This window comes from Malurus melanocephalus, unplaced genomic scaffold (assembly GCF_030028575.1).
Source record: "Malurus melanocephalus ecotype Western Australia unplaced genomic scaffold, MMel_1.1 scaffold_214, whole genome shotgun sequence".
Taxonomy (NCBI): Eukaryota; Metazoa; Chordata; class Aves; order Passeriformes; family Maluridae; genus Malurus; species Malurus melanocephalus.
In genome coordinates this window covers 579,566-590,438 of record NW_026623446.1, presented here as the reverse complement: position 1 = coordinate 590,438, position 10,873 = coordinate 579,566, and the positions used below count along the sequence as shown (strand labels likewise).

Below are 10,873 nucleotides of genomic sequence, written 5' to 3'. Positions count from 1 at the left end.
CCTCTGCTCCTGCAACCCTCTCAGCTGGACTGACACCAACCACTGCAAACCCTGCTGCATCCACAGCAGCTCCAGCAGCTGATCCAAGCACAAAGACCCCTGCCCAGACCCTGCCCACCACCACAGGGACCATCCCCACCTCTGGCAGCAGGGCCACCTCTCAAACATCTACAGGACTGACAGCCACATCCAGAAGCACCCCAGAATCCCCCCCAGGAGTGACCACATCCCCTGGGGTCCCGTCGGCAGTTCCAATCCCCACCATACCCCAGCCCTCCAACTGCAGCAGAGTGAATGTGACAGCCTGTGCCCGCTGCCCCCCAGGGACAGTCCCCAACCAAGGTAAGAGTCCCTGCTCCCCACTTCTGTGTTAGAGGGAAAAGGGATTTGTCAGGGGAGGGGAGGCCAGCACATGTTCTTGTGTTGAAAGCTTGGACAGGCAACAGGAGAGGGAGTTTATTCATATCACCCTTCTGAAGTCAAAGGCTTGGTCTTTCCTGGCCTTGTGCTGTGTTTTGGYCTTCCTGAGGCTTCCTCAGTGGGATGACAAAGCAGTGGGATTGTGGCACAAAGTGTAACACAAGCACAGTTTGATTTATTGGCAGAACAAAATAATTTTGAGGTCCAGGGACAAATACAAGGTCAATTTCCAGCTGTCTCAGATGTTTGAAAGAGAATCTCTGCTACGGAGACACCCTTTGCCCATGGCCTCTAGAAAACACTTGATCAACCTCTGTTGTGGTCAACAGTGCAYATTCTTACCTGTTCCAGAAGTTTTTTATGTTGTAATGTTGTTACATTGATTTTTTTTTACTTCAAATGCCACAACCCCATCCCACTAAAAAAAGTCAAGAAAAKAATTCTCTAAAATACAAGCCATATACTTTTTGTTTATTCTCTGCACTGCAGAGCACTTTTTAAAAGGGGAATGAGCAGCTCTGATGCTTTAGGGTGAATCTGCAGGGGATGGGAGTGAACTCCCACCTCCCTTGTGTGCAGAATCTTCTTTGACAGGGTGTCCTCTTGCCTGTGTTGGTGCAGCTCCCAGGACTGGCTTGGGCAAGTAGGACGATGGCAGCTCTGATGTGTGTAGTTGCAGTAAATCCCACCCAACTCCTCTGTGTGGCTCAGAATGGTKTTGTGGAGCAGAGAGGGGTAGAACTTGCCTGGTGGGAATGCCATGGTACCTGTGCTTAGAGAAAAGCTGTTGCTGTTTAAGGCAGATCCTTGACTCTGGGGTTTTACTCAAGTTCTGCTTCCTACAAGCTTAAATTATCAGTAATCTAAAGGAGTATATTGGTTTCTTCATTTCTGTCTCTTTTTTGCATGTGCTGGAGGGAAAACAAGGAAAACTCCCCTGGCCCCTCAAATTAAAGAAGGAAAAAGCAGTCAGCTTAACTACTGGACACCCACATTGGTAGATTCGATTCCTTAAGTCTCCTTAGGGCTGTTCTGCAGCTTGCTAATGGTGGACAGCAGCATAATTAGCATGAATATTGCTATCCTCTAAGAGTGCCTTGCCAGAGGAACTGCATCCCAAAGCTTCTGCCTTTGTGGCAATGCCCTGTCCAGGCAGACACAGGGGTTTCAGTCAARTCTTGCAATCCTCATCCTGACTTTTTGTTCCCCTTTAGGCACCTTGARCTGCTCGTGCTGTGCAGGGGGCTCRTGCACAGACCCCAGTGCCTGCAGCCCCTGCCCTCCAGGCCACTACCAGCCCCAAAGTGGGCAACCATCCTGCCTGCCATGTCCACAGGGCTAYTACACCAGGTGAGTGACCGAGCCCCTGGGTGTGGGGGATGGATGCTGTTCCACAAAACACTTCCCAAAATCACTTCCACAAATCACTGGCAAAATCTGTTCCTTTGGGCTGTAGGAAAAGTTCTGCAGGGGTTGTTTCTCAGAGGATAAATTCTCCTCATCAGGAAACCTTGGTGTGGATATCCTGGTGCTGAGRGCTGCCCCTTTGTGAGCTTTTCTTTTTTAGCCCCATGGTCTTTTGTCTGTACTAGGAGGGAACATTGTTTTGTGATGGGGAGACACTTGGGAATGAGGTGTGGATTCATCCCCTCAGCTTTTCCTAGGATGGACCAACAGTTTCCATCTCTCTGCTTTGCCCAATTACTTTCTTAGTCCCTTTTTCTTGCCCCTGAGGGATCTCTTCACATTTGAGTCACTGACATCTAAAGCAATACCCTCAGCTGACAGAGTGGAAAAGCTGACGAGACATCCAGCCAGGAGCCCAGTCTTGCAGTTTCACCAGGCTGCCTCATTCAGGGATGCTGCAWAGGTGTCCTCTGGCTGCAGGGACCCGTGGATGTGCTGCTCTCTCTATTTCCATCAGCTTTTCCCTTGCTGTATCCATGTCTACAAGCAGTGGGCTGTGTCCTTTGTGTGGTGACAAGGACAGGAGGGGGGTGGCAAGAGCCTCCCAGGATTGTGTCCATCGCAGAGCAGCTCCAYTTGGGATCAGTCCTGAGAAGAGGGAGCAAGATCTGGCTGTGGGGAAGGGTGACCTGGCTGTGCATTTCGTTTGCAGCAGCCCCTGAATTTGAGCTGCCAGCAGGATCTTCCTTTGTGCTCYCCTCCCTCCTTGCAGTTTGTGCTGTGAGGACCTGCCCTAGAAATCTCCCCTCAAACTGCTTTTAAAGGACTGTGGGGAGCAGCCTCCAGGGCACACCCAGCTGGGATGTGGAAGAGGGCCAGGGACCAGAGAGGGTCAGGCAGCAGTGCTGGGCTGGTGTGTGCCAGAGCAAGGGGATCTGGGGGGGATCTGGGGGTGCAGGGTGTGCATGGCCATCTCCTGGTGGCTCCCGGGGCCTCGGGGCTTTGATGGGACCATCTGACATTTCTGTGGTATTTGGAGAATTTGGCCTCCCCACACCTTTGAGCAGCTCTGGCTGGTGTGGGCCCTGTGTTGGTTTGTTCTCAGTAAAGCATTTGCAATGTTTCCAATGGATTTTGGGGTTTTGGGGTTTTTTTGTTTTTTTGTTTTTTTTTTTTCCCTGCAAATCTCACTCAGCCATGGAGTTTCTGTATGAGCTACAGAGCACATCCTTGTTTTCCTCCAAAGCATCTCTGAGTATATTAACAAGTTCTTATGCCCACACACTTGTTAAGAGGGGTTTGGCTCTGTTAGRGGTGAATGTAAAAGCTTCCTCTTCTCCTGCCTTTCCCTCATTTGCTTCCCCTCCTTCTGCAGGTCTGACAGATCACCTCCATTTTCCCACAGTCCCTACTGTTYAAGGTCAGGGCTCCCACACAGCACTGCCTGTGGTTCAGCTCCCTTGCTCAGCTCCCAATTCCCCACAATGGAGCAGCTACTTTTGAAATGGCTGAAACTGCGGATGCTGAACAGCAAACACCTTCCCACTTCCATTTGCAGGGCTGGATTTAAGAGTCTGACTTTGGGCCAAGGGTTTTAAACCTGACCACAACATATTTTTCAAGACCTTCAATTCAGATGCTCCCCTTCCATATAGTCCACAGGCACAGGGCATCACTAATGTTAGTAATACAGAAAACTTCAGTTTTTCAGTGGACCTTTAACATTCAGGTGAGCTCATGCTGATGTTTTTCTGCCTGAACGTTTTCTTTAAAATTGCTCTATTTCTAGAGTTGTCAGTGTCGTGCTCTGCTCTCTCTTCTCCAAGTGGATAGAGGTTTGGGTGACCTAAAATCGTGTTCCACTCTGCTCCCTTCCCTCCCAGCTTCCCAAGGAGCGCCGTGTGCCTTCCCTGCCCACCTGGACATTTTGCCAACGAGTCTGGGGCTGCAGCCTGCAGAGCCTGTGAGAGAGGTAGGCTTTGGTCTGTGCTCAGCCCAAATGCATTTTCATCACATGATGCTTTTTCCCAGGACCAGATACAATTACCAGRTGACTTAAAAGAACTGAAGGGTAAACAGGCTAAAAATAGCACAGCAGATCTCTTCCCTATTCAGCTGTTATTAAAATGAAAAGAACAGATCTCAACTATGCTAGTGTTTACAACAGGTTAATGCTAACACTACAATGAAAGTCAGGGAAAAAAGGTTCATGAAATTCAGTTTTAACACAATAGGGGAGTGTGTCAGGAAGATAAAATATTCCYTATTTCTAATGGCAAAAATGAGTCTATACCATCTTTGCTTTCATTTATGCAATCTTCTGCCTAAATGACTGAATAAGAAGYGTAATACTCTCCTCATTCTCCACACATTCAAACTGGGGTTTCAGGGAGCTGCTTTGCACCTGGCTATGCCTCACAAGCCTGGTAGAACGTGTTTGCAGACAGGGTAACAGCATGTGCAGAGCAGAGCAGCACTCATTTATGCAAAGCCCTAATTAGTACATGCAGTGCAGCAGCTCTTCTGCACCCAAACGGGGTCCTGCTTGAACGTGCACAACTGTTCAGTTGAAAATCCACCCACCAAGCTGCTGTACCTAAACCTTGGCTGTCACTTGCTGAGTCTGGAGGGGCAGAATCTGACTGGTGATAGTGGTGGGGTCTGTCTCTCGCTTTACTCAGCAGATTTGAACACTGTGTTAGATGACAGGGGAGTCTGTGGGGGTGGACCCTAAATCCTGAAAGTGTAAATGTAAAAAGTTCCTTTTTCCTTGCAGGGAGAGGGGAGGTGGGTTTGGTTTCATCCTGCTCTGCCGCAGCCTCTGCTGCTTGGTGCAAACTCAGGTTTGAGGCTGATCTTACCCACACCATGTCCAGCTCCTCTCTGAACCTTAACTCTATCCCATATGGGCAGTGACTGTGCTGTGCATCATCAGGCACCTTCCAAAACCACCTGAATTCCTAAGTGCTGCTCCCTCAGCTTTCCTGTTGGCATGGTGGGACTCACAAGTTGGGACCTGCTGGCCCCTGCTCACACCCTGGGCACTTTGGGGCACTTCACTCCTTGTTGTGCTTTGGGAAGGGTCTGTCCATGTCCTCCTGCCCATCCTGGTCCTCGTGGTGCAGGGAGGGAGGGTTTGCTGCCCCAGCAGAGCCATCCTGGCTGGTCCTGTGTCCTTTCCCTTGTGGGGAAGAAGATGCATCCCAGACTTCCTGGGGTGGGCGAAGGCCTGGGTGGGCGACTTCCTGGGGTGACCAGAGACCTGCTCCAGCTGAATAACCCAGGAGCTGGCAGAGGGATCACCTACTCCAGCCTCATTCCAGCGCAGCCTGTGGCACTGGGAAGGCTAACAGGTCTCTCTGTCTCCTTGGCGTGGTTTTGAGTGACATGAGATGTGACACCAGGGGAATCTGCCTGAGCCCTCCACACATCCCTCAACATGGCAGAGGGCAGCAGGGAACTCCCATTGCTCTTCCAGAGCTTATGACAAATATAAAACCAAATATCCTAAATTAACCCATGAAATGCAACCTGAAGTGTGTTGGAGGGAGTTGTTTGGTTGCTTGTAAAATGAACATGAGCAAATACACAATGGTGTGGGGCAGAGATGTGGAGGCAAGATCCTGAAGCTTTACTCTTCTCTTTTCCAGGCTATTTTAGCTCCAAGCAAAATGCAGCTTTTTGTCTGCCTTGCCGACCAGGATCATTTTGCAAGTAAGGAGCATCCTGGGGTGCTGGATCTCAGGTGAACAGGGAGGAGGGGTTTCTTTCAGCCACCAAGCTGGGAGCATCAGTGTGGTGGCCAAAGACAAGTCACCTGCCATTTGAGCTGTAGGGACATTGGTGCTGACCCTGGTGAGAGTGGGATGGGACAATGAGGGGAGGATCCTGGCTGGATGTGGAGGAACCCTAGGATGAGGGGGCAGAGCATCAGCTCCCCACCCACCTCCCCCATTCCTGCATTCCAGGGGGGCTGGTGGTACCTCACAATGGGCCCTGATCTGCTGTGTAGGGATTCCTGCATGGAAGCTGGGGGGTTCATGCCCAAAGTGGACTGGCACAGGGACACTTTCCTTCCTTCTCGCCCCCCTCGAGCTCRTTTGTCCCATGTTAAGCAGCAGATCCCTGCTGACCCCGGGGTAAATGGCCACAGGGTGGGACCCAGGGCTTACCCAGCTGTGTGGCAGGTCTGGCCCAGCTCTGACCTGCTCCAGCCAAGGTTACTAAAGCACGGTAAGTTCGTGTGAGTTTCTTGCAAACAGGCAAAGAGAGGACCTGGAAATGCCACCAGGTGCCCTAATTAGATGTGTTCAAGGCCAGGCTGGACAGGGCTTTGAGCAACCTGATCATGTGTCCCTGACCATGGCATGGGGGCTGRAATGAGATGAYCTTAAAGTCCTTTCCAACCCAAACCATTCTGTGATTCTRTGWGAGAAACTGCRCTGGAGAYAGACACAAAATGGCAAAAGCTCCTGGTTGATCCCCTAGACTCCACTCTGTCCATATGTGGAGCTGGCTTTGGTGGGCGGGGCTGGCTTTGGAAATGCTCATCCCACAGCGTGTCCTGCCTCCTCTCCCCTCCAGCACCAGCAGCTGCTCGGCCTGTCTGCCCTGCCCCGGGGGRCAGGAGGCTCCTCGGGAGGCGTCGGAGGGGTGCGTGTCCTGCCCGCCAGGTAACTGCAGCCGGGAGGGGAGGTTGTGCCCGCTGGGAATACACAGCTCCAGCTCCAGGGGCTCTTCCCAGACTCTCCCAGCTGACCCAGAGGCTGCAGGGTCCCTGCAGAGCAGAGCTGTGCCCTGGCAGATGGTGCGGGGAGGTTTGTCCGGGTGCTGGTGGAGGCTGTGCCTGTGTCAGACCTTCCCACCAGGCTGGTTAATGGCTCAGAGGTATCCTGGAGACCCCAAATCCACAGCTGGGAACAGTTCCAGAACAAAGCATCTTCAGCAGTGGGGTTTCTCACAGCCCAGTTGCATTTTAAGCATGCAGGAAAGCATTTAGCACTTTGAGACTTGGAACTTCTGTGACCTGTCTTTCCCACAAAGCTTGGGAGACTGAGCTGTGCTTTGAAGTCTGCTCAGCAAGTTTCAAACAGCTGGAAAAGGTGTTTGAATCCAGAATTGGAGAGGATGAAACASTGCTGACCTCCAGCTCCAATCTTCCCTCTACATTAAAGCCAGAGCTCACTACTAAAGCCCTCTCCCACCTACTCCTACTCACACTACTCTATTTGCCAAGGTCTGATCCCAAATATTCTTTACTCCTTCTGTCCTTGTTTATTCTGTTCTTGCCCTTTGCCACCAAACCAGGACCAAAGTCCGGGCTCAGCTTTTGTTATGCACATGAGCACTTAATGCTCTTTCTCCCTGTGGCTTTGAAACTGGATTCATCCATGTGCAATTGCAGAGGTCCTGGGGTCCAGTCCCAGACYTTAATTTTGTGCTTATTTGCTATTTAGGTACATTCAAAGGTTCCAGTGACAACAGATGCAAGGCCTGCAGGACAGGAGAGTATCAATTACAGCGGGGCAAGGAGAGCTGTGACCTGTGCCCAGAAAACAGCTACTGTCCTGTGAGTCCCCATCAGCTGGGGGCAGCCTGTGTTAACCACACAGCTGGCCCATGACAAGCTAAATATACTTCAATGAATTTCTTTTCTTAAAAAATCTGAGCTTCTTTCCTCTGCTTAAACATAAACAGGGCTCTAAAGCAGGGAGATGGTTAAATTACGTTACCTGGAGTGTGGCTTTGTGCCTGGAGCTGCCTGCTCTGTCTGAGCCATCAGGGGCTGGTGTGTGCCTTAATGAGGGGGTTTGATGTATGGACTTGCTGTGTAATGACACCTTCTGCCCTTCCCCATAYTCTTAACACCGCAGGGGCAGACACAGCTGAATTCAATAATGGCAGGTTCATTCCTTTTTTTTTTGGTCCCCAATGCTAAAGTGTCACCTCCCTTTGCCCTGGTTCCCTTCTGCAGTTTGTTGGTGCTCAGTTACTTCTTCTCTTGGGCAGAGCCCAGATGTGAGCCCGGTCAAGTGCCCTCCCGAYGCCTTCTGCCCCAGGGGCAGCGTGGAGCCCACCTACTGCATGGAGCTGTTCCTCTACAAGGTGGGGGACTCCTGCCAGCTGACCCCTGCCACGGTCATTGTCCTGGCAGCCTTCACAGCAGGTCAGTTTGGGCTCTCTCTGTCCTCTGGTAAAACCAGGCATCCCTCCACAGCTTTGTGTTAAAACATGTATTCTCTGGGTAGTGTCTTTTGTGTTTGTGGAACGCTGGGTTTCTAATGGAAGTCCTTCTGGCTGCTTTCCATGCCAGTGACAGTCCTTTCCCTTGCTCTGAAGGAAGTGGCACCGTGCTGAATGCTTGTTGTTTGTCCCTGGGAARCAGGGGTGTGTGTGCACCTTCAAATGGGGATTCCTTGACTGCACAAMAGTAGGAAAAAGGACAATTCCCTTTTGGTATGAGACTTGGTTTCCTGACAGCATTGCTGCCACAAGCCATGCCACAGCAGGATGGGGAGCTGCTGGCTCATGCAGTGTTGGTTGTATTGATGCCATCATGTGCCTTGTAACCAACAGAATGAAAGACAGCCTGGACCTGCTGAGTGTGGGGAGAGTCCCTCAGGTACCACCTGCTGTAAAGCAGCTCACCAGGGCAAGCTGATGAGTGGATGAGCTTTTCAACTGGGAAGCTGCTCCATGAATAACCATTCCAAARCAATGAATATGCATTTTTAGTCTTAGGAAAGGGAAAAATAGAGTTCTTTTGTTTTTGATCAAAGTTGGGAGGAGGATTAATCAGAGTTATGATGAAAATGAGCAACTATTATTGCTTTGGATTGCAAAAGGGGCCGATGAGGAAGCTGGGAAGAGGAATTTGTCTCCTGTGCCCAGAGAGATGAAGAGAAATCCCTAAGTGTCACCTACACTACCAGAGATGAAAACCTTGTGTCAAGAGAGCCAAGTCATAAAGATGACTAAGCCATCAGAGGATAAAGAATATCCAGTAATCCTCATATTGATGGTTTCCGTTTCAAGTGTATTTTATGTACTTCCTGAAGACACATTCTCCACTTGGCTCGCTGTTAAAAGGAGACAGAGGAGAGATAAAATGTGTTACTCCCCACAGTGAAGAAGACACACAAAGCAAAGCTGCTTCTCCARCAAGAAAGCAGCGTTCTCATCACACTCCTCTCTTGGCACTGAGGAGGGGACTCCATGGATGCACAGGAGGAGACAAGGACACAGGGTCTGGAGGAGCTCTAGCACTGTCTGAGTGCTGTGTCCACAGGGCTGGGATGCCTGGTGGSAGCAGATGAGGGTTGTTCTCACAAGCTGTGGCTTGGAGCCATGAGAAAGCTCCTCTACAGACCCCTATCCCCTCACGYCAGGCTGTTGTCCAAAAATCTGCTGAAACAGATGCCATCTGGAGCGAGTATTAATTTGAAAAAGTAGATTAAACTGAAGTGTATAAAAAGCCTGTCCAGAGAGGGACAATGGCCCATTAAMCAGCATTTGTGATAAACAAGTCTGAGGGTCAGGGAACAGCATTCCTGCCTCTCCCAGAGCTTGCTGCAAAGAGGAGGAAAGGAAACAGCCCACGCAGGAACCTGCAAGTATTTCACGGCTGGGCTCACAGATCAAGTGTTTTCCRTGAGACTGTCTGCTCACACAACTGAAATTTGGGCGTCTTTGTCTGGCCATATTGCATCACAGCGACAGATTTGTGCTCTTCTGTTCAGATCCACTTTCCCTGAYGATGCTTCTGCCAGAAACAAACGAACAGAATGTCGCAGTACTTGAGATTTGCCAATTACTTCCATGTCTATGCYCAGTACAAAAGTAATTTTTCCTGACAGCCCTGATCTCAGTCTAGACCRGAGTTAATCTAGGTTAGTTACTTCTTGTGCTTCAGTGTGAGTGCTGCACAAAGCAACATAATATCTCAACAAGATCCTTTGGTTGGGGTCTGCACTGGGTAAGATGCGAAGTGGAAAACAGTTCCAGAGAGCAGAAAGTAAGAAAGCAAATTATTGAATTATTTCATTAAAATTTGACATTACTCCCTGCAGCTTCCAGAGTAAAGCTGAAATGCCAAAGTTAGTGTTATTATTGCTAGTGAAGCCTTTTTTTCCCCTTATTTTGGAGGGGAGCAGAGTAGATAGGAGAAAAAAACCTTATTTCACTAGAAGAGAGTACCTGAGTTGAGAAGCCTTGGAGCAAACATTACCTGACACTTTGACACTTTCCCTTGGGATCTGTGAATAACTACCACTCCTTTCTTTCCAGGTGGAATCCTTGTTGTCGTTCTGATAATTCTGAGAAGGTGGCAAGAGCGTGGCAAGAAATCCTTGAAGTCCCTGCTGCTGCCCCGGGGCTCGGGAGGACACAGCACGTACGGGGGCACGGAGCACACAGAGCCCATCTATGCTGGATGGTAGCACAGGACATGATCAGCAGCCTCCTGCCTCTCTTTCCCCTGTGGTAAAACAGTTGTGGGTCTGGGCAAGGTGTTCAGCCACGAGCAACCTATTTCTGTATAGATAAAATCAGTGCTGGGAAATAAAACTCACGTTTTTGAGTCATGGCTGCTTGTGTGAACCAACCCAGCTCCCTTATGTACTGCGTGGGCTGATGGGAAAGGTCTTCCCCTTTCAGTTCCTGGCTTTGTTCACAAGTAATTACTTTTCTCCTTTTTTCAGGGACAAAAAAAAAAACCAAAAAACCCCAAACAGCAAACAATCATGTCTGTCTCTCCATTTTAATAGTCAGCTCAACAGAGTGAGGACTGACTGCTCCAGTTACCAAGGTTTCCTGTGATATACCACTCACTTCTACCTGAGCAAGGACTAATGTGAATGTGCTTCCTTTTAATAATATGCATTTTTAAAATTTTGTTCCCCATTCTCAAAATTTTACCATAAGCACAGGTAAGGGATCCCAAAGCTTTCCCCTTCCTTTCAGCTGTGGGCAAACAATGCAACTGAAGAAGGAATGGTTGATTCCTGATCGTGGACAARTAACTTCCCTTTTGTTTCCTGCTGTCAGG

The 10,873-nt window shown here is 49.7% G+C and overlaps 1 protein-coding gene across 1 annotated transcript in view; it reads left to right on the top strand.

Annotated features, from left to right (window-relative positions):
- Positions 1 to 10,535, top strand: part of LOC130578157 (endosome/lysosome-associated apoptosis and autophagy regulator family member 2-like) — a 15,054-nt gene extending 4,519 nt beyond the window's left edge. Inside the window, exons 2-8 of the mRNA XM_057374054.1 lie at positions 1,635 to 1,770; positions 3,711 to 3,799; positions 5,478 to 5,541; positions 6,412 to 6,500; positions 7,284 to 7,396; positions 7,837 to 7,993; positions 10,114 to 10,535. Coding sequence (XP_057230037.1) covers positions 1,635 to 1,770; positions 3,711 to 3,799; positions 5,478 to 5,541; positions 6,412 to 6,500; positions 7,284 to 7,396; positions 7,837 to 7,993; positions 10,114 to 10,265 — 800 coding nt within the window. The 3' untranslated portion in view covers positions 10,266 to 10,535. The remainder of the gene's footprint in view (positions 1 to 1,634; positions 1,771 to 3,710; positions 3,800 to 5,477; positions 5,542 to 6,411; positions 6,501 to 7,283; positions 7,397 to 7,836; positions 7,994 to 10,113) is intronic.
- The last annotated feature ends 338 nt before the right edge of the window (positions 10,536 to 10,873 follow it).